Source organism: Macrosteles quadrilineatus, unplaced genomic scaffold (assembly GCF_028750875.1).
Source record: "Macrosteles quadrilineatus isolate MER2022 unplaced genomic scaffold, UCM_ALF_1.0 Scaffold_9__3_contigs__length_116548681, whole genome shotgun sequence".
Classification (NCBI taxonomy): domain Eukaryota; kingdom Metazoa; phylum Arthropoda; class Insecta; order Hemiptera; family Cicadellidae; genus Macrosteles; species Macrosteles quadrilineatus.
This window is the reverse complement of record NW_026542602.1, coordinates 61,261,031-61,284,494: the sequence shown is the minus strand read 5'-3', so window position 1 is coordinate 61,284,494 and position 23,464 is coordinate 61,261,031. Positions and strand designations below refer to the sequence as shown.

The 23,464-nt window shown below is 34.4% G+C and overlaps 1 protein-coding gene across 1 annotated transcript; it reads left to right on the top strand.

Moving 5' to 3' along the window:
- The first annotated feature begins 950 nt into the window (after positions 1-950).
- LOC129003924 (DIS3-like exonuclease 2) lies at positions 951-22,435 on the top strand. The gene is made up of 16 exons (XM_054432266.1): positions 951-1,542; positions 4,819-5,226; positions 5,955-6,057; positions 7,144-7,194; positions 8,955-9,056; positions 10,390-10,416; positions 11,474-11,712; positions 12,990-13,160; positions 13,326-13,518; positions 14,070-14,243; positions 15,604-15,848; positions 16,510-16,641; positions 17,828-17,981; positions 18,858-19,042; positions 19,724-19,910; positions 20,569-22,435. The coding sequence occupies exons 1-16, from the start codon at positions 1,373-1,375 to the stop codon at positions 20,740-20,742; spliced, it is 2,715 nt and encodes a 904-aa protein (XP_054288241.1). The 5' UTR covers positions 951-1,372; the 3' UTR covers positions 20,743-22,435.
- Positions 22,436-23,464: the final 1,029 nt, after the last annotated feature.

Here is a 23,464-nt window from a genome sequence, read left to right as displayed (position 1 = left end):
TAGCGTGGTGTCTGGTAATCTAGGTGTGGTGCCAACAGGAAGCCTCGGCGACAAAAAAGTAATTTAAGAAAATTAGTGTTGGTAAGTTGGTGTCTAGGAACAGTTTAAACACGTCTTATAGAACGTTTTAGGTGAGTTAGGGAAAGTGATTGCCAAGCGGATTCACCATTTACACAGTTAAAAATACAGAATTTCAATTACAGATATATCGTTCCACAAGTTCCACACTTTTCTGGTTACATGAGTAATTCTGTTTGTTGTGTATATGCTCCATGATCGTCAACGGAATGGGCACACGGAAGGGACTAAGGCTAAAGGTGTAGAGCTGACGTCATATCTCTAGTGGTTAATGCCTTCTCTTGAGGCAACACGATTACCGTAACGAAACGATGGGATTTCAGCGGCGTTCGTGGCAAAGTTGGTAGCGTTTCGAATTGGTGTTCAGGAGGTCTGGGGTTCGAAACCCACTGGCAGCATTAACTTTTTGTCAACAAATTTTTCATATCAGCAAGTTTGGTTGGTTAGGTTAGGTTATGACAGTTTAATTTTATAATACTAAATTTTAAAATTAATTTTATAATTAAATAAAAATTATAAGTAATCATTAATTAGATTTTTATCTTATATAGTTTTATATTATCAGCAAGTCTGGTTGGTTAGGTTATGTTATGACAGTTTAATTTTAAAAATTAAAAATTTATTTTATAATTTTAAACAATATTTTATAATTAAAAAGTTAATTTTATAACAAAAAATAAAAAATAAAAAATTAATTTAAATTGTTTCAACTTAGCAGTCCTAGCGGCGAACGCTGACACTACAAGATATGTTAGCCTTAGTCCCTCCCGTGTGCCCCACCGATCATCAACCCGTCCTCGTAACTCATTTTTTAACTCTTTTTATTTTATATTGTAACCTCAAACCTATTTTTTCTTGTCCCAAATGAAATGTCAAAAATTGCACCATATTGTCTGTTTAGTTTCTGGTTTCTGGTTCTTCTGCTTCTGATTATATTATTCTATAACCCTAGCACCAGCAGTGTATTGTAATTGAAGTGAAGTGTAACATTTCATTGATACATTTTTACCAAGGTTTTTTGTTCAGGCTTTAGGCTGCATAACTGAGACTACGCGATTTGTTTGATCTGTTAACATTTTTGAGTGATTTCATAATCTTATCACTTGTTAATTAAAAAACATTTCAAACCCCTTTTGGGCTTACGATTGTACAAGTTCTGTGTTGCATCTTGGCAATTTTTGAAAGTTAAGATTGTACAGTTGGGCCTACAAATCAATTTTGAAAGATCGCTAGTTCAGATAGCTGGATCAAAGCTAACTAAGCTACTAAGCTAATAGTTAAGGTACAGTCTTCAATGGATTCAGACAGAAGTCAGGGAAGTGTCTTGGTTTGCAGTCCAAGCTCAAGTTTAATGAATCCTGGACTATGCTTTACTCCAACCACGTCTACTGCAGTTTCCAACTCCAACGGAGATCCTGAAAGTATGGAAAAACCAAAAAAGAAGAGGCCCAGGGCCAGGCAAAGGTAGGCCTATTGCTTAACCTCGATAAGTTAAAGCAAGCTGTAGTTAATTTTTGACGTGGATGTTTAAATAAGTAAGAATGTTTAACTTAGTTAGCCAATTCTAAATTATGTTTAAGCTCTTTAGCCTTGCATAGTGAGACCCTTGGGTACAGTTTCTTAACTGGGCTATGCTAATATCGAATGAAACTATTGAGTTTAAAATATTGATTACTAGGCGGTAATTATATCGACCTCCGGACCTCACGCGAAATTAAAAATTTCTTTTTTCAAAATGGTCGAAATTTCACGCTGATTTCAAAAATGATTGTCGTTTTTTTCGGAAACGTCCCGTTTTCCCGGAAAATGGGAAAAACGGGAAAAATATTTTTTGCTCAAAACCCATGTTGTGGGTACTCAAATTATGCGGAATTTCCTCCTGGACAAGAATATGTAAATTGTATTACGATCGGACCACTATTAAGTAAAATATCACCGAAAAACGGGAAAACGGGGAATTTTTTTTTCTGAAAACCCATGTTGTGGGTACTCAAATTGTGCGGAATTTCATCCTGAACAAGAATATGTAGTTTTTATTACGATCGCTTTTAAGTAAAACATCACCGGACAGGTTAACTAACCTAACATAACCTAACTTAGGTTTAAATTAGGTTAGGTTAGGTTAGGATAGGTTAGTTTAGGTTAGGTTAGGTTAAGTAAGGTTAGGTTAAGTTAGGTTAGGTTAGGTTAAGTTAGGTTAGGTCAGGTTAAGTTAGGTTAGGTTAGGTTGGTTTAGGTTAGGTTAGGTAAAGTTTGGTTATGTTAGGTTAGCTTAGGTTAGTTTACTTACAATACTTACCTATTCTAACCTAATCTAAACTAACCTATCCTAACCTAACCTAAGTTCGTAAGTTAGGTTAGGCTGGGTTAGTTATTCAATAACATGAGTATTGTAAGTAAACTAACCTAACTTAACTAAACCTAACCTAACCTAACCTAACTTAACCTAATCTAACCTATCAAAACTCAACCTAGGGTAACCTAAACCAACCTAACCTAACCTAACTTAACCCAACCTAACCTAACCTAACCTAAACTAGCCTATCCTAACCTAACCTAACCTAACCTAATCTAAACCTAAGTTAGGTTATGTTAGGTTAGTTAATCTGTCCGGTGATATTTTTCTTAAAAGCGATCGGTTAGGATAGGTTAGAATAGGTGAGTATTGTAAGTAAACTAACCTAAGCTAACCTAATCTAACCAAACTTAACCTAACCTAACCTAAACCAACCTAACCTAACCTAACTTAACCTGACCTAACTTAACCTAACCTTACTTAACCTAACCTAACCTAAACTAACCTATCCTAACCTAACCTAACTTAACCTAACCTAACTTAACCTAACCTTACTTAACCTAACCTAACCTAAACTAACCTATCCTAACCTAACCTAACTTAACCTAACCTAACCTAACTTAACCTAACCTTACTTAACCTAACCTAACCTAAACTAACCTATCCTAACCTAACCTAACCTAATTTAAACCTAAGTTAGGTTATGTTAGGTTAGTTAACCTGTCCGGTGATGTTTTACTTAAAAGCGATCGTAATAAAAACTACATATTCTTGTTCAGGATGAAATTCCGCACAATTTGAGTACCAACAACATGGGTTTTGAGCAAAAAAAAAAATTACCCGTTTTCCCGTTTTTCGGTGATATTTTACTTAATAGTGGTCCGATCGTAATACAATTTACATATTCTTGTCCAGGAGGAAATTCCGCATAATTTGAGTACCCACAACATGGGTTTTGAGCAAAAAATATTTTTCCCGTTTTTCCCATTTTCCGGGAAAACGGGACGTTTCCGAAAAAAACGACAATCATTTTTGAAATCAGCGTAAAATTTCGACCATTTTGAAAAAAGAAATTTTTAATTTCGCGTGAGGTCCGGAGGTCGATATAATTACCTAATAGGCTAATCGATATTTTTAAATATATAAAATTAATCTATCATAACCTAACCAACCAAACTTGTCGAATCGATAGTTTTAATTGATTAGCATAGCCCAGTTAAGAAACTGTACCCAGACCCTTAAGTTAGGATCTAGGTTCAAAGGCCTAAATTTCTAGATGAATTTGCAAAATGTGCGATTGTCCATTTAGGTACTTACTTACTTGAATACTTGGTTTCTTTATCTTTGACCTACAAAGTTGGATAGATTGCGTCTATTTACAATATGTAGCCTATTTAAACAAATTAAGTTAATACCGGTACGTAATGTAGCCTAGTAGTAAACTATTTTTTTGACATGCAGTCCTTCTGAGGCAATAATCTGTCAGTATGTGTTTCAGGGTACATATAACTTACTTAAGGGGATGGATTAGGTACTTTACCCAATGATCAATATTCACACTAGGCTGATAATGATCACACTAGGCTGTTTAGTACACGCTACTAACCAGCCGCTGGTAGGCCTTATATTGCTAGCAAGCAGCCTAGTCTGATCCAGAACCAACGACTGGTAAATACCGGCTGGTTTTTACTAGCAAAAATCAGAAGTTGAACATGTTTAACTTTTTAGCGCTGCCTATCCTGCGTTGGCAGTTAAAACGTGAACTGTTCGCTGGTGGCGGCTAGCAAATGTGAACGCCTAGTATCTCACAAGCGGCTGGTGAATTAAAACGTGTCTAGTTGGTTAATGCAGTGTTAGATTTGTTGTACCGTATTTTATACTTCTTTTTGTGAATATTGAATATGGTTGACACCAACAAGTGGTTGGGCAAATACATTGTAACATTTCTAGATTTAGCTACCTACTCCAAAAATATCCGTGCCTATGGGACGCTTTGTCTGCCGACAGAAACAGGAATGCTAAAACGCAGCTTAACTTATAATGAGTTAAACTTATTGCTGACTTGAAGAACGAGGACTAAAATTCAGACAATTTGTGACCTTTAACTTGTTAGATACCTACATTAAGAAAGGTTAGCTTAGGAAGATAAAGTTAGGTTATAAAATTAATCAAGTAGGAATATGTTTAATTAGGTACCGGTAGCCTATGTTAACTTACCTCCAGATTATTTTTGTTTACAATTAAAATGGATAGCCTACATTTAAAATAGTGGATTAAAGAGGTCAAAAAATAACAATTCCAAAGTCCTTAGACAAGCTTTTTTCTTAACTTAATAGTTAAACTTATGGAATGATTAATAGTTAAACAGTGTTTAGATTAACCTCAATTTTTTTAGAAGGGTTGTTAAATTAACTTTGCAATTTAATTTGTAATAATTATTTTAGGAACATGAATAAAGCTGTGAACTGTGACATAACAACAGGACCAAACTTTAATGGCATTCTAGCCAAAGCAGAGAAAGAACTTGCTGATTTAGTTGATGATATGAAAAGATGTTCTTTAACACAAGAAAATCGGAAGCCGAAAAAATCTAGGAATAGAAAAAAACAAGTTGGCGACAAAGACACAAAAGATGCTGAAGCAAGGCCATGTGATGATGTTGGAACAGAAGTTAAGAGACCTTCAACAGACGTAAACGTCCCGCACAATGTTCTTAGTCCCTCTTATGGAATAGACGTCACAGACAATGTTCCCAGTTCCAAAAAAGGCCCTAAAACGCCAAAAAATAGCTATACGCCTAGATCACCAAAATCGAATGAACAGTTTTTCCAAGACCACAAAAAATCAGCCCGGTAAGTATCTAGTGCAATATTTTTTTATTACTTACCCAATATATTTCTTCACCACGGCAAAGTGACACTAACAGTGGTAGATCTTCAAGTATCAAGCAAGTATTGACTATCTCAAATTAATTATCATCATTATCATCACTACTTTACTTATTTACTAACTTATTTGATACTTGATTCCCACTGGCTAAGCAGAGACACGTGGTCGTTAATGCTGTATTGATCTTTATTCATCAAAAATTGGTTGTGCTTTGCCTTATCCCATTTAACTGGCTGTGTAGCTGAGTGGTCATAGTTCTCGCCTGTAAATCAAAGGTTGCCTGAGAAAAGTCTGTAGCTTTTTGCTGGTTCAAAACTAGACCCAGTTGTCCCTTAGTCATTGGGCATTAAATAATGATCCTAGCTAATAAAACAGCTGATCTTAATCAGTACCGTAACAATAACAAAGCAACGCAGATCATTTCTCTTCACCCTTCATTAATTTTTAGCTTAAAATACACACCTAGATGTGGATTGCTGCCTTAAAATATTTAATGATATAGATTAGCCTATTGTTTTTTCTTACCCTGGGTCTTCTTAGTATGTTTGCTTATACACATTTTTTTAAATAAAAATGTTTTTGGTAGTTTTAGTTTAGTTCAAGAAGCATGCTCAGTGTGGCAAAGACGCTGTTAATAAAACTGATAAATTACTTTCCTGATAGAACATTAATAAAGTAATTATTATTAAAGGAAGAAGAAACCTCCCAGCGAAAATAAGAAGCAAGATGTTTTTGAAGACTATTTGTCCCCGATTGAAATCGAGGAAGGACTGAGAAACAAAACCATGATTACTGTGAGTTACCAACATTTATCTAAGAGTTTCTTAAATTTTATTTTTTTCCAAATCACATAAAAATTTTTCCTTTTTTACTTGGTGACTAATAGTACCGAAATGGTACTTTGAACTTACTGCTGTTGCCTTTCGATCCAACACTGCTTATTTGTTATGTACTGTAATTTATCTTTGACTTGTGTTTTTACAGCATGTATTCAACTTCTTTGACGTATCCTAATGCATGTACATGTCTAATGGAATAAAATATTGATTCTGATTCTGATTCTGATTCTGATTCTGATTCTGATTCTGATTCACTTAAAGTATAGAATAATATAATAAATCCAACAAAAAATATCAAAGAAAATTAGTGAAGAAAAGTCTTCTAATAGGACTTTGTCGCCCCACCAAGTACTCTTTGACTATGAGGTGTTCAAATCAATCAGTTGAGACTTAAGTCATCTATATAAAACATACTCCCTTAGTAGATTTGTCATCCTTATGGAACAGCTGAAGCCAATTTATTGTTAGTTCTGTACGTCCAACTGTAGAGGTTGTGTTTTGTTTATAATTTGTTTCTTGTTATTTCAGTCATTTAAAACCTCATTTTACCAAATAAAACGAATAAATCATAAACAATAACTGGTCTCCTATAACCAAATAGTAAAGCACAAATCATGAAAATAACCCTAAAATAATAGAAACAAAATTTTGTCTACCCCAGTGATCAGTGTGGAAAATTTTTAACGAATATTGAACATTTTCCACTTATTGCAATATTTAACCAAATGAGTAATTTTCTAGGAGTGTATATTTTAATATAATTTATTTACTTATTGAAAGAGGTGTGTTTGTAGAAATTTTTTGAGTTTGATATATTATATCAAACCATAAAAATAACTAAGTAGGCCTAAAAGTAAATAAATGATATTAAAATATACATTCCTAGAAAATTAGTTTTTTGTTTGTTTTTATACTTAGGCTACTTCATGAAATTCTTAAGAGCAAAGATCTTCAATAAAAATCTTAGTGTAAACTAACAGTTTTAATGAGTATTACATAAGTTTATATTGTACGTTACATTTTTTGTATATATTGTTGCAGGGCAGCATCAGAATCAACGCCAAATGCTTCAGAGATGCATACGTTTCCGAGGTTGGTTATCTAACATACATTAACCAACATGTTAATGTACACAATAAACATAATAAAACCAGTTTGTTATTAAATAGCAATCCAGATTGGGTCAAAATAAAACAATTGTTAAAAAAATATTGGTAATATTGGATATTGGTTGGTAAATAATATGGCTTGAGACTCTTTAATTATTTTTATAATTTCTAGTTTGGTGAAGGTAATTTAATTATGCACAGTGGTGCACACTAACTTTTACTCTTCAGTCGTCAACACAATACTCATCGGGATTTTTATTTCTACCTAAGCTGTCAAAATTTTACTAAATTAACTCTCTTACTTTCAGTGTTTCGCATTTTTCATTTTTTCGCATTTTGTTTTGTCATAAGAGCAAGCTCCCTGACTGCAAGCCCGGTACCTGTAATTAAACATACCCGGGCCCCATGATGTAGGCCAAAGCTAATGCACCAACCTTTGGCACATCATGGGAGGATGACTTAAGGTCATCAGGCTCACCGGCTGCCGAAGCAACCCATCGGAGAGAGGGTTTCCCCTCAATCCTAACCAGGGATACCGGCTACTTGTTTAAGCGTCACTCCACCTGGGCTCCCCCAGGTACGAAACCCAGAAGGACCATAATGGAATGCCCTGACGCATTTAGTGCAAGCAACACTTGGGACCTATCTAATCCCTGACAGGCAGAGCCCGCCATCAAAGTCAGGAAGAAGGGGACCACCAGCAAGCTGATGGGGGGAACCCCAACCACCTATTTACACCACTACCCGATCGAGACCTTACCCAGTTGCTGGGAAACCAGAGGTGACCAAGGCGATAGATCCCTGAACACCTCTAGCGGGCTTGAACCCAGCATTACTTTCAGTGTAGCAGCAAACCTAAGTAACTCATTGGAACGTTTGGGGGTGCAATCTTTGAAATAAAACACCATTTGGGGAATTAAATAAAACCCGGCCGACTACATGTTTACGGTTTGCTGGAATCTTGAGGACTCTGAGCAAGGAAAACTTTTGGATCGGTGGTTAAACGTGGAGGGAAAAGTGGCGTGATGGGTTGTAGCCAATCCGGGAGCTTTATTTGAAATCATACGATATGACGTCACAGTCGCCTGATTGCAGTCAGGACACAAATGCAAAACATATTGCCAACTCTTTATAACACAAATTTAAATATCGTAAAAATGGCAACATTATGGTACATTATTGTGTACACTACACTTATCTAACATAATGGTTTTTTTTAGAGGGAATAAATCTGACACATTTTTAAGGATCAGACTAATTGTAATTCGTTAAGTCTGCAGGTTTGCTGCTGTGGTGGTGTTTTATTTTTGGTTGAAACAATCAGTGGCGTAGTTGGCGTAGTAGTTAATTGAGAATGCCTGTCATTGTCTTAGAAAAACACAAGGTTATTAATATAGGAATGTTGGAAAAAGCATTTCCATACCTTGCTTTTTCCAAAGAACCTATATAGACCTGTAATCCACCCGAATCTTTTTTGCGGCAATGGTGAGTTTTCGCACATCAGAAAATTTATGACTACACCACTGATTTTCTTCCACAAAAAAAAAAAAAAAATCAGAGCTCAAGGTGTGGTCTGAAGTCCGGGTTGCTTATGTGTATTAGACTCTTGCCTCATGCACTATACCAGATTCATGATGTTAGATGTTTAATTAATTGTTTAAACAATATTACCATCAGTAAAACAGTTGCAAATTATGCTATTGATTGTAATTTTGTTTAGCTAACAATTGTATAATTTTGAAGGGAGAAGAAAAAGATATCATTATCGAAGGGTTGAAAAACAGGAATCGAGCGTTAGAAGGAGATGAAGTTGTTGTTCTTCTGAATCCACCGGAAAACTGGAAGGTAGGTCCTATCATGTATCTAAACTTTATAATTTTATTAGTTAATAGTTGTATTATAATAATCACTTTTTTTACTAAAATGTTGGTGCATCCGTTGTATTCAAGGAGTCAAACTTGCAGGTCTATTATGTATATACTGTAAAGAAGTGAAAATATAAAACTATAGTTCGGCCGCTTAGAAAGCGACCTCCTCCAGCATTGGTTTAGCATTAGCGCGCAGGTTGTTTTCTAAGCGGCCGAACTATAGTTTTATATTTTCACTTCTTTAGAAAACAACCTGCGCGCTAATGCTAAACCAATGCTGGAGGAGGTCGCTTTCTAAGCGGCCGAACTATAGTAAAGCCTACTGATTATTGTGATTGGAAAACTGAAAAAGTGAAAAGCCTACTGCTTTAAACTAGAACAAGATTTTTTATTTTGTTGTTATTGTTCCATATGTACTTAGTAGGCCCAATTATAATTAACATTATTCATATTCATATTCAAACATCTTTATTCGTAAATCATGTACATTGGTGGTACAGTGAATAGTGTCAGAATACTTAAAATAAAAATACTATTATTTATGGGAGGTGGAAAATTCATCAAAAGAATATAATGCTAGATTTATTAAATGCTCCTTTAGAATTTTCTTGAATTTAGATAGGTTCGTTTCTTTTTTTATGAATTCAGGGACAAATTTTAGAAAATCATTACCAGCATATGAGGGTTTTTTTTCAAAAAATTTTAATTTGTGAGGCTGGACAAACTCCCTTCTCCTCCTAAAATTATAAGAATGCACTGAATTTATTACTTGCTCAGATTCATTTTTTTTTTGCGATAAGAATTGTTTCATAAATATATTGCCCATAAACTGTAAAAATTTGTAATTTCTTAAAATGTTCTTTTGCCGAATCATCTCGTTTAAGCTTAAGCATAATTCTGATAGCTTCTTTTTGTCGCTTCAAAATACTATCCATATTTAATATTTTTATTGACCCATATAATGCTAAACCGAATGAAATATGGGAGTGAATGTGTGCAAAATATATACTTTTTAGGGTTTTCAAATTACAATAAAAGGACATTTTTGATAATGCGAACATTCCAGAGTTAGTTTTGGTTAAAACTTTCTGTGTGTGCTTATCCCAATTCAAATTTTCATCTATTGTTAATCCCAGAAAATTGATTTGATGTTCCTTTTGAATATTATTTGAGTTGTAAGTTATTGTTGGATTCATTCACAGCAGTATTAGATCAATTTTTATGAGCATCAATTAATAGTCAAAACTTTATAATTTTTATAAACTATAACAATTAACTTTATTTAATAAACTTTAATTATTTTTTTTTAGGTCAATCCTGAACAGCGTACTGGAAAAGTAAGTTACCTTCTACGCTTTAAAGTATCTTAAGCAATTACGTAGTGATTGGGAAACAGTGATTTTTTTTAATATAGTGTTATAGCCAAATTTTAATGTCATTACCAAAGTCAAATCTGAGAAGCATTCCTTTTAATTTTACTAATAAATATTTGGTGGGATTATCAACCTTATCTTAATTACACTGTAGAAACAAAAAAGAAAATTTTTGGAAAAGATATTTTAACCTGGATCAAAAAACACTGTTGGAGAAATACCTTAAAAAAAGACTTGAATTGTTTATGGTATCTCTTCCCAATTCAAACCTTTCTTGATTTAAAAAGGTGTAAAAGTTAAATTCTCAGATGTTTATGCACAGTGTTAAGCTTTTGTCTTTCTTGTGCCAGTGTGGATTTTTTTCCATTCAAATATAAGCCTATTATATTCTTGAGTGTGGCAGATTGCGTAGACAGTAAGAACCAAATATATTTTTTAAGCCTATTGTTCCTGAAAAATCTGTACATAGACGTTACATTCCTAACAAGGCAGGCCAAAACTTGTAAAATGGAAAAAATGTATTTCTTGTAAATTTTTGTATTCCTTTCTACTTTAAATAAACACAACAAAAGAGTAATTTTGTGAGACGATAATCTGCTGACGTTTTTACGATAAAAATAATGATTTGGATGTATTTGCGACCTATCCTTACAAATATCACATTTTAATGAACAAAATGTTTTTGTTACACAATATTTCATTAAAAAAAATATTGTATGGTAAATCCAAACAAGATTTATGTTCTAGAAAATTTGGAAGAAATAATAAGGTTGAGTTTATTTAGCACATAGTGGTCTGTCACTTACAAGTTCATGTTCATACCCTTCTGCAGAGTAAAATGGTCACAGTGGTTCCTACCAGCTGGTTGTACACCAACCAGTCCACAGAAGTGGCGGAAATATTCACCTCCTGTTCCCAACATCTACAAAAATTATGAATACACATCTGTAACTTGTCCTTCATCTCATATCCCTGATCCCCCGCCTGTTCGGGAAAGGTTAACCTCAAATCGTTTGTGCAGGTTGTTCTCATCAAGGAAGAGTTCCACTCTCGCACGACTGTCGGCAAGCTACAGTCTACTATTGAACCTAACAGCAGCTACGTAGTGTTTTCGCCCCGAGACTCCAGAGTGCCCAGAATCAAGATACCGCTGAGCGACCCCTCGCTCCCCGCAGGCTACAAACACAGCCCTGGGGCGTACACAGACACTATCTTTACGGCGCAGATCACGGCGTGGACTAACGTCAACATTGCAGAAGGGTCAGTTGTAATTTGTCGGAAAGAATTTGAAAATTTCATAAAGGATTTTAATTGGTTTAACAAGTTGTCGGACATTTGGTCAAAAACGTGGTATAGTCATACCAGAAACCCTGGGCCATTTCAAGCCGCGCAGGTTTGAAGGGTAAGCCCCACCTACCGGCGCGAACCACGTGATCTTTTCATTTCTGCGCAGGTTGTTTTGTTCTTGGGATGTCTATAGTTTATTATATCAATTAGAACCAGGAAAGAAAGTTAATTGAGGTTAGACATTCTTGATTTTCGGTAATAGCATAGACTTTAAGATACTGAAGTAGGAATATAATAAATAAACTATGTCTTCCGTCACTTTTATACTTACTGTAAATAATATTGGTACTGTGGTATTATCTGGAGGCCACCCTTATACAGCGCGCTGCGGCAGTTATGTTAGGTTGGGTTATTTATTTATTTATTTATTAAACATCATCACATTACATCAATTCTCTTGACAGGTGATTTGTCACAAAGTCTAATACTAATACTATACTACATTTTAAAATAAAATAGCTTACAAAAGAAATAAAGCATATAATAAGCTACAAACCTATGGGAGAAGCAATATCTTTCAAATATACTCATTTTCCAGATATTCCTCTAACGAGTATATCACACCAAGGTTATAAACACCAAACAAACATTCCCCCTTCCCACCCCTTGTTGGTTGGGGTGTTGTTATTGGCTGTCATTGCCCTTCCATGGGCCCACTGCATACCAAAGCAACTGGACTTTGACTTTCTCTTTCCCACCCCCCGTTTTTTGTCAACAAGGGCGATAAACCCTCAAGGCCGCACGCAACCCTCACTGATCACATAAAATCAATAACCCGTATTTGAGATACTTCCACCTGACAAAAAATCTAACAATTTAAAACTATTGAATATATTATCTATTTTTTAGCTATAAATCTAACTGAGTAGAGGTTACTTCCAGCACTTTTAAAAAACTAACGAATAAAATAGAACTAGCTAAATGACATTCCTTTATATTAAAGCTTTAATGTGTATTTTGTTGGTTTGGTCAATTAAATGCTCATCGTGTAAGCATAGCTTCCTCTAATACAAAGCCGAGGGCGGGGTTGGTTTGTCGCAAGGTCATGCCTATTTGTAAATTAAAGCAACGCAACAGCTGTTTTGTTTTGATGGAACAGCAGTGTTGCTACTTTTGTCTCGCCACGGGAGGCTATAGTGTAACTCAATAGGATTATGGAACGAATAAAGTTAAAAATTATTATTTTTCAGAAAAATCCTCAAGGAGGTTGGTAAAAGTGGAGATGTAGAAGCGGAAACCATGGCTATACTGTTGGAAAACAATTTGGACCCAACCCCCCACGATCCAATACTGAACATTTTCTTCCCGAGACTACCCTACACAATACCAGACGAAGAAATTGCAAAACGTGATGACCTCAGGTTTGGAATCACTATTTAGTGGATATATTTTTCTTTATGTTTGGTCAAACCTTTGGTTTTACCATAAAAACATGTCAACCTAAAATTAATTAATTATGATAGGCCTAGTCAGTATTGGTCATATAATCAGTAGTATTTTGATTGATATGTGATGTGAATTTCTAGGAAAGAGTGCATTTTCACCATAGACCCGGCGACAGCTAAGGATCTTGACGATGCAGTTTCTGCTAAGAAGCTGGAAAATGGTAATTTCGAAGTTGGAGTTCACATTTCCGATGTCAGTCACTTTTTACAGCCCAAGACGATGTTGGACCACAAAGTGAGCAAGAGAGCTACGACTATATATCTAGTCCAGAGGGTAAGTCCATTAATTACTAGTGATAAGATGAGTGATTAGAGTTAGCCTGTGAAGCATTGCAATAGCTCAAACATAATATGCAAATGTAAGAAAGTAGTGTGGCATATTCTAAAGTTTTCAATTGTTTTTCTGGAGTTAAAAAGTAACCACAAAAATTAAAATTCAACAGAAGGATTAACTGTAAACTACACAAATTCACATTTGAAACTGTTTGTAGAATAATACATTAGGCCTCACATTGATGGTAAATTTAACCACAGACAAATTAAATAGAATAAATATAGACTGTCAAAGGAAAGTTCCACGATGTGCCACTAGAACAAGCTCAGTGTTCGATTCGCTGCCGTCGTCGGCTCCTCGCTGAATAATACCAGCATACGCTGCAGCGGTGTGCGCCTTAAGTACACGGAACTCCTAGCGGTGGACACCAGAACATATGCTAACCGCAGCACTGTTGTCGGTCTATATTTAATTCTTTTTGTTAATGATATAATAAAAGTATAAATTCAGTAGTGCAGAAACAGGGTGGAATGACATAATTGTGTTTTCAGGTTTACCACATGTTGCCATTAGAGCTGTGTCAACTGTGTTCGCTCACGTCTGGTGAAGATAAACTGGCGTTCTCCGTCTTTGTGGAGCTCACTCCAGACGCTCAAGTCGTCACTCACCGGTTCGCTCGCTCAGTTATCCATTCTTGCACCAAGTTAGCGTACGAGCATGCTCAGGTGAGTGCATTTCGCTTTTTAATGGCAAGGAAAACCTAGAGTTTTTCTCTACAAAGACATGTTATTTAGCTTAATGAGCTTTAGTAGGCTATTTGTTGTTTTATAATGTTTTGGGATTCGTAGTTATTAAGTTTGGATTAAAAATTTTTAATTTTACATTAGAAAAGAAAAACTAACTAATGTAGTTTTACTGCTTGTTGTGCTATATACCTAAAATTAATTGCTGTAAAGTGGAATAAATACAGGGTGTCCCGGAACTCTCTACCAATATTTTAGGGCATTGCTCCTGGGTAAGAAACATAACTAAATATCATATTTAAACTGTCCAGAAGTCCTTAGTTACTAAAACAGAAGCCATTTTGTTTTTTCAGTTATTAATTTTTTTCTAAAGAATGGTTAAACATACGAAATGGAAACTTTGCACAAACATTTATGACAACTAGACAAAGCTACCAAAAAATTATCACGATTTTTCAAATTCATAAAACAAAATGGTGGCCATTTAAAATTTTTGTAAAATCAGTGGTTTTTGAGTTATTTAAGAAAGAAAATTTTAAATGGCCGCCATTTTGTTTTACGAATTAGAAAAATCTTCATAATTTTTTTGTAGCTTTGTCTAGTTGTCATAAATGTTTGTGCAAAGTTTCCATTTCGTATGTTTAACCGTTCTTTAGAAAAAAAATAATAACTGAAAAAAACAAAATGGTGGCTGTGTGAGTAACTAATGACTTCCGGACAATTTGAATATAATATTTAGGTACGTTTTTTACCCAGGATCAATGCCCTAAAATATTGGTAGAGAGTTCCGGGACACCCTGTATAAGTAAGTACATTTTTTTCGTCTAGGGAAGACTTATTTAAATATTTGAGCTTTTTTTCTCTGAAAGGGATAGATTTTAGCTATCTTACCCCCAAAAAATAGTCTTGAGGCTCATACACCCATAACAAGGTTACACAACTTAACTATTGTTTATCTAATCTATTTTTCCCCTGACTTATTTGTGTTTGTAATTATTTTTAAGGTATCTTTATCTTTTTGTAGCCTTAATTCTTACTGAGGTTCTTATCCTAGTCTCCAATAGATTTTGCCAAAATATTTGTTTCTCTCCCTGAAGACTTTACTCGCCTGCGAAATGTATTTGACACTAGATTGAGAACCTCAAGAACTAAGAACTTCAAAAATACAAATATTCCTCTAGTAAGTTACTTGAATTTTTCTTTTCTGAAAAATACCTCAATCAACTATGGGCTTCTCGTTGAATACAATTTTGTTTATAATTCAGTATCAGGGTTTGTGTTTTTGTACAGTGTGCAAACTAAAAAAACTGATATACCAGTCGTAATAGGATGACTTTTCTAGATGGTGATTGATGATCTAGACAAGACCTTTACGGCTGAAGATTTTCCGGAAGTGAGCAACGGATTCACTGCAGAAGACTGTGCAGAAAGGATCCGTATTCTGTACAAACTGTCGCAGATCATGCGTAAACGCAGATTTGACTCAGGAGCTCTGCGTATCGACCAACCTAAGCTGTGTTTTCATCTAGACGCAGAAACGCAAACACCTCTAAGCAGTTTTATATATCAGAATAAAGAGTCGCATAGGTAGGGTGAACAAAAATGCATCAATTGAATAAGTAGTTTTAGAATCAGTTTGTTTCCCCTGATGCACTAGAGTATTTTTATTTTACTATCAGAATTTTTTCACAAAAACAATAAAATACGGCTTATTTGTTAGCTTCTATCACTCATTTTTTGTATATACTTATAACACATTAACTTTATAGTATTTTTTTAAACTTATAAAAATGTATACAGTATGAACTATTTTTGTAGAAGAGATAACACAGTTCAAATTGTGATTAGGTTTTATTACTATACAAATAATATAAATAAAATCTTTATTTCTTTCTGAAAAATATAAAGTATACAATACAGTGCAGCTGTATTGTATATATTTTTCATTTTTTATGAAATACAAATAATATTGTCCATTAATTTATTAAATTAACTATACAAAGTGCAGCAAAGTACAGTGACCTTTTGGAAATTTCAACCGGCAGTTTCAGGGTTAAGCTGTTGACTTATCCTTTATTTTACTGTATCAAAAATTAAATCACGATAGATTTTGAAAAGGTGTTTTCCAATTCCTAAAGAATAAACAAAATCAAGAATATGCCTTTGAAATCAACCCTTTAACCATGGGAAGTTAAATTTCATCATATTCAACTCCAAGTTGTATAATCAACACTTTGCTTGTGTCCAGGTTGATTGAAGAATTCATGTTGTTAGCCAACATGACAGTAGCGGAACACATATACACAGCGTATCCTGACCTGGCTTTCCTCCGCCATCACTTACCTCCTAAACTAAACATGATGTTGGAACTGCAGAAAAGGTTAGTGTATCTCCCAGTGTATTTTAAGCTAAACTCCCCTTAAATACACTTTAAAGCTTTGAAGAGTTGTTGGGGAAGAGTTAGTTGAGCAAGTTTACTCGGAGAGTTAAGAGTCCAGGAGTTTATTTTACATAGTAAAATAACACATAACTTAACAATGGAATTCTGTGATGCAGGACTTCACCAGGGATTAGATTTAAGACAATTTGATACGTCTCAATGAAGTATATTTTTTACTTCCATGTTAAATTTGTTGCTAATTATTGAATATTAAAGAACGAACAGTAGTTCAATTTAGCATAGAATAAAGTGTACTTCTTGAATACTGTTTTATGTTCTTACATCAACCTTTTAAACATACTAAACTAAAAGTTCAAAATCATCGTAAGCCGAGACATTTTTATGTTACACATACTGCTGCAGTATCACAGGATGGTAAAAAAGTTGAACATCTATAGTATTCAACTATGCTCTCTAAGTATTGAATACTGACTAAAGCTGGTTTATTTATGTAAGTACGCTGTAGTATTAGTATTCAATGCTAAAAACAACGGCAAACATTTCAACTTTATACAAAATACTGTTACTGGTACTACTTTGCGTTGTAAAAACTAGTCATAAGTGTTTGTGTTTTCAATGTTTCGTGTTTGTAAATATGTGTGAACTATGACGACCTTCAGAGGAAGCGACAATGTTCTTGTGAACCGTGATGATGGCTCCATTGTGTGCCGAAACTAGTTGCCACAGCAACCATTTGGATTACCAACAATACAGGTATATTAAACCAAACCACTTATAGTGAATATGCAAGTATTCAACTAAAACAAGTGCATATTTTAACAATTTAACCACCTTCAAGAAAAAGCGTACAGCTGCTGGAAAGACCCTTCTACGCTGAAAAAGAATGACCCAAACATGATTTTTATATAATCTGTTTTTGTACAAACAACAAACAACCTGTAAATATCCTATGGTGTTGTACTGTTCTCAACGAACATGTAAATAAAGTATATTTCCTATCGAGAATGAGTGTAGAATGGAATTAAATGATCTATGAAGCTTCGTTGTGGCTGAAGACCAGCTGTTTTTCAGCCAGTACCTTTTATTGAACAGCAAGAAGAAGAAGTAAATGTTTCTAACAGGTGGATGACTTTAACCGACTGATTTAGTATTTGATATGTTAAAGGTTGGAGACGTATGGCATTCACCTGGATATATCTGATGCCGGGACGCTACACTCGTCCATGCTGAAGTACGGCTCGCCTGTGGAGGGAGAAGACGAGACGATCAGCTGGGCGAGGTACATCGTACTCAATCAGATGTGTGCCAAGCCTATGCTGGTGAGAATTGTTGCTTTCTGCTATGGGAGGTTTGCAGTCATGTTGTAAAAACTGAACAAATAATAAAAAATGTTAAGAATGAAATTAGCCGTTACTCAATTAATGTAAGCTTAAACAAAGAATTAATCAAGTTTAACCCTTCTTTAATCAATTCAAACTGAAATTTTAAAATACTTTACCCCCTTTTCAGTTTGTGCTATGAGAATTTGTACTGGCCTTTGAATCTGAAGGTCACTGGTTCGTGTCCGAGTGAGATCGTTTCCAGACCCAGATGCCCTTGTCATTGGGATATGAATTAATGATGCAATATAATAAAAAAAATTAGGTTAGATAGTAACAATACCAGGGTTTGGATCGTTCCTTTTCAAACCGTAAAAAATGCCATTGGTGCAGAAAATACACAAATTCACTTCAAAACATGGGGAAAAAATGGAAAGAAAAGTTTTCTATCTAATGCTTGTTTGTTGTCCACATCTGTATGAACTATCATCTTTGACTATTGATTCAGTATCCAAAAGTCACAATTTGATGCTAACAAACAAGTTTTATCTACACAACCCCCTCCCTCTCTTAAAGTTGCTCATTCATGTTTTATATTGAAAAAGATGTCCTCTTTTACTGTCAGGGTACTTTGTGTTTTTACTGAACTTTTTCACAGGGATCCCAACTGGAGAACAATCATAATAAGATTCAATTAATTCATTTCATAATTCGATTTTACCTCAACCCACATAGTCTAGTGTCACACCACGTAGTTCAATGATTTAATTATCCTCTTTAAAATCTTTCTATTACAAATAATCGGAAACAGAAGAGGATATGTTTTGTTTGAAACTAACTCTGTTCAATGTGATGTTACAACTGAGTATGTTACAGAGAGCGAACTACTTTTGCCCGTCCAAGGAGATACCAGAGTTGCACCACTACGCTCTCAACGCTCCGTACTACACTCACTTCACCTCGCCGATACGTCGCTACGCGGACGTGATGGTTCACAGACTATTGGCCGCATCGTTAGAGCTCACGCCTCCGCCTACTTGGTCTCATCTGGATAGTAAGAGGTGTGTAAAGGAGTCTTGGGGAATTTTATTCTCAATGCCTTTAGATTGCTAAAATGGGATTTTTGTGGCTCAACTATGTAATATTATTCCAAAAATGTTGACATTAGCTGAGATCTTTTTTTATTTATTTTTATTAAGATTTCAATTACAAAATAGAAAAGATTAGGCTACTTAATTCTTTAGTAGAGGCAAAAAATTAAACATCTACATGAATTATTGAATTAAGAAGACCCAATCAAACCAAAATGAATTTTTAGTAAATTTAAGTAAAAGCCAAGAGTTTTGAATAAATAGATAATTATTATTATGCATACCTACCAAATTTTTCATTTAACTTAAAGACGTTTTGGTGAATTATTTAATCAGCTCCTTTTCTAGTTGTTGGATCAATATCGGTATATAGTTGGTAAGCTTAGTGGTTGTAATGATCAGAAGGTCGCCGATTCCATCCTGAGAAAAGTTGTAGCTTTTTGATGGTTCCAAATTCTCAGCTACTATTTATTTTTGGGATTTTAATCAATTATCCTGACTAATAAACCAGCTGATCTGACTAATGAAACAGCTGGTTTTGCTTAAAATACACACCCAAGTGTGTGCCGTCTCAAAGAATTGGTAGTTGATGACTGTTTTATTAACTCATTTTTGCTTAACAATTCCTCATTGATGTTTCTGTGTTGATAGAATCGCCACGATCTGCAACCGACAGAAGCTGGCGGCCAAGGTGGCTGGTGATCAGAGCTCCCTGCTGTTTCTGGCCCTGTACCTGCGGGAACCTGTCGAGAGTCTGGCGGCTGTCATCGACGTCAAGGATAGATCAGCTGATGTCATCGTCAGAGACTTCGGGATTGTGTTGCGAGTCTACACTGATGTAAGTTATCATAGGCGTGACACAGTAGAATTTTGGTACCAAGTCTCTCATAGGGATTATCAAGTAAAACTCGTTATCAAGGCTAACTTCTTATTGGGGTTACAGTAAGATGAATTAAGGGTCTTAAGAGGAAAATACACTTGTTATTGGTTTCACTGTATTTTACCGAGAGCTCCACTGTATGTGGATTTATGAATTCAAATTCATTGTTTTGAGTCAATAAATACAGATGGCTTGACAATTTGATTTAAGAAATTATGAAAATTACAAATCTTTACAGACACCCCTTTTTTAAATCAAGCCCTCTTTCACTTTGCCTCGTGCAATTTATGGGGAATAAACTCAACCTAATAAGGAATGCTCCAAATCTGTAAATTTTACAAAAAATTTGAATTAAAAATTTTGTTGCTGACTTGGAGATTGGTGAAAGAGGGGAGGGTTATTCTCTTACATATCCAAAATAGTTTTAGGGATTTGGACCATTTTCCCTTATAAGTATTTGTGATTCTTTCACTCAAAATTGCTGATGCAGAAATGGAAAAAAATATGTATACAGCTTGTATAATAAGATGAGATGTTTGAAGGATTTAAAGTGAATGTCAGCTATAGCTAATTTACTTGTGTATTTGATCAATCAAGTGTTTTTCTCTTATTTCAGCCATTAAATGCCGAGATTGAACATGTGAGTGAAGCCAACAAGTCCCAATTGTACATACGATGGGAGGGGATAGAAAAAGTACAACTGATTCAGCTTTTCAGCGTCGTCCGAGTTTTGGTGTCACGAGATAAAAACGGACTCAAGCTGGCAGCTACTCTACTGCCTTCTGTTTAAATCTTTGACGATTTTGATTTTGATTAATCCTAGTTGATTTGTACAGATTTCAAAGCTGTAAATATCCTATGGATATTTGAATAATCAGATAAAATACGGTAGGTTATGGTTTGTTTTTGTTTTCATAGAGTGAACATTTATTTGAAAAATTAGGGAAGTTTAAGTTTTTGTGTACTTAAATTTACCAAAATTGTAGAATGAGGATAGTATCATAGTATCATATAATCATAGATTTAATATAATCATTTTATGATTTCACAACCTCTAGAATTAGTTTAGTATATCTGGCATACTCTTGCCCACACTATTATTTTATTTTGTAGATGTGTAAAAAGTCGTAGTTCCACTTGTAATAGTGTCTCTTTTAAGAGTGATCCTATATTTATTTATTTAATCCAAGCTAAATGCTTTTTCCTAAAAACATAACCTTTTAAGAGTGATAGTATTTGTTTATGATGGTGTGTTTTATTTTAAATTTCTTAAACCATATTTTTTTACGACAACTGCTTTCACTGTAACTAAGTAGATTTGTAAATATTAAAAATTGTATATCTTCTCTCTATAATTACGAGATTTTAACTGTAGGTGTGCATTGTTTTATTTGTACAAAGAGACTTTAGTTTTGTTTCCAAAAGTTTGGAATTATGTAGTAGTCACTCACTCATCTTTACTAATGTAGTGGGCTATTTGCAAGTGTTGTAGGCAGTGCTCGATTTGTGGGGGAACGCGGCAGAACAGAGGGTTCCGGTACCTCTCTTTCGGAAAGATAAAAATACTACTACTAACCACATTAAATAGGTTACTGTTCTGGCACCTCATTTTTTACAAATTGAGCACTTGGCTGTAGGTGTTAAAATGTAAAGTTTTAAATTTTCTTCTTTATTTGCAAAATATAGAATTTTTTTATTTATTGATCCTCACGAGCAAGTCATGGCTTACTCGTTTCAATGGGCGTTTACCTTGTGTTTTGTATTTTTCAATGAAAAATACAAAACATGCTGCAAAAGTGCAAAGTATTATACTGTATCTTATCTTGCTAGTTTAGGTTTTAAACATTGTCAATTCCAAGGTAATTTCTGTAAAAAAGTATTTGATCATTTTACTGTAAATAATGTAGTGAAAATGTGCAGTGCAGATTTTCATTTGAGAATTATAATTAACTATAAAGATATCTTAGATTGTACATTGACATCCTGTATATTATAAAAGGTTACAATGTAATTATATGAAGTTTTTTTGGTGAAGATTGTTTTAGGCCTGTGGTTTTTTAAACGATTGTGTAGTGGATAGGTTTATCAACAAGCTTACCTTGATTAGGAAAATGCATATAACACATAAATGGATAGAATTTTCAGAGCTACTGGCTCCTTCAGTAAAAGTTTTGGTTTTCTTAGTTCATAGTTTTGTGGTTAAATGAAAACCAAGCCTCTACTACTGAAGGAGCTGGTCACTCTGAAAATTCTATGTGTTTATTTGGTAAGCCTGCTGTTAAACCTATCCATAACAAAATTCATGAATTTATAAAATACATGATCAATGAATATGTAACTCCTTGGTACAGTAATTTTAAGATTTACATACAATTATGTCTTCTTGAATTATATTCCTCCTTCATATCTCAATAAGGTTGTGGTTTAAGTACTTGTAGAAAATGCTCAAACTTATTGTAAATATGTATAAAGTGTAAAACTGACTTTGTAAACATTATTTATCCATCAATGTTGTAATATCGGTTAAGTCTTGAATCTTACTGGCATGGATTGTTTGTTGTATTTGTGTGATATTTGTCATGAAATTTATCTTACTTGAAATCATCAAATCAATGTATTGTTAGTTTAGCTTTTGTTACCACTGATTTGTATCATTGAAATTCTTTGATATTCTTTCTATTAATATAATTTCTCTACAGTTACTTGATAAAGTGGGTTTCCTTGCACTGATTACAGCATGCAAAGTAGCTAATTGCTGTCATTACTTACTTTTACCGCACTCCAGTATTCCTACCAAACAACACAAAACTGTGTGCTTTTATTAGGCAGGTAATTTGTGTATGCTTGAAAATAAGTTGTCAACACTTAAAGATACGAGTACAATCAGCTGGTGCAGCACTTCCCATTTCGTTCACCGCTTGGATTTAACTAACCAAAAAACGTGTTGTATGGTGTGGTCAAATTAGTGTTGTTTAAGTGGCACTTTGCTGTACAAGAGAGAAATTTTTACGGACGAGCCGTAGGCGAGTGTGGAAAGTTTCTCAAGTGCAGCAAAGGCAGTTTCCACTCCTGTTACAGATATTTTTCCTACAGTTACTATAAAGCATATAAATAATTAGTCTTTCAAACACTGTACAACACTTTTTATGTTAGGTTAAATCCAAACATTGAACGAAATGGGAAACACTGAATAAGCTGTTCATAGTCGTAATATCTTTAAGTGTTGTTGTCTATTTTCGTATTACATGCCTAATAAAAGCACGCTGTTTTGTGTTGTTTGGTTGGAATACTGGTGTGCGGGGAAAAAACTGTGAGGCAAAAGTAAGTAGAGGCAGCAATTAGCAACTTTTTTTGCTATAATCAATGCAAGGAATGCCACTTTGTCAGGTGACTGTAGGAAATAACTATCATGATGTGCTAGATTGCATTTATCTAAAACAGGTGTTAATTACCATTAGTGAAATTCTAAGTAATTTAAACTATAGGTTCTTAGCAGAATGTTCTTGGCAATA

Coding starts and splice junctions, on each gene's coding strand:
- LOC129003924 (XM_054432266.1), top strand. CDS start 1,373: ATGGATTCAGACAGAAGTCAGGGAAGTGTCTTGGTTTGCAGTCCAAGC. Junction 15,849..16,509: donor CAGAATAAAGAGTCGCATAG/GTAGGGTGAACA, acceptor GCTTGTGTCCAG/GTTGATTGAAGAATTCATGT. Junction 19,911..20,568: donor TGTTGCGAGTCTACACTGAT/GTAAGTTATCAT, acceptor CTCTTATTTCAG/CCATTAAATGCCGAGATTGA.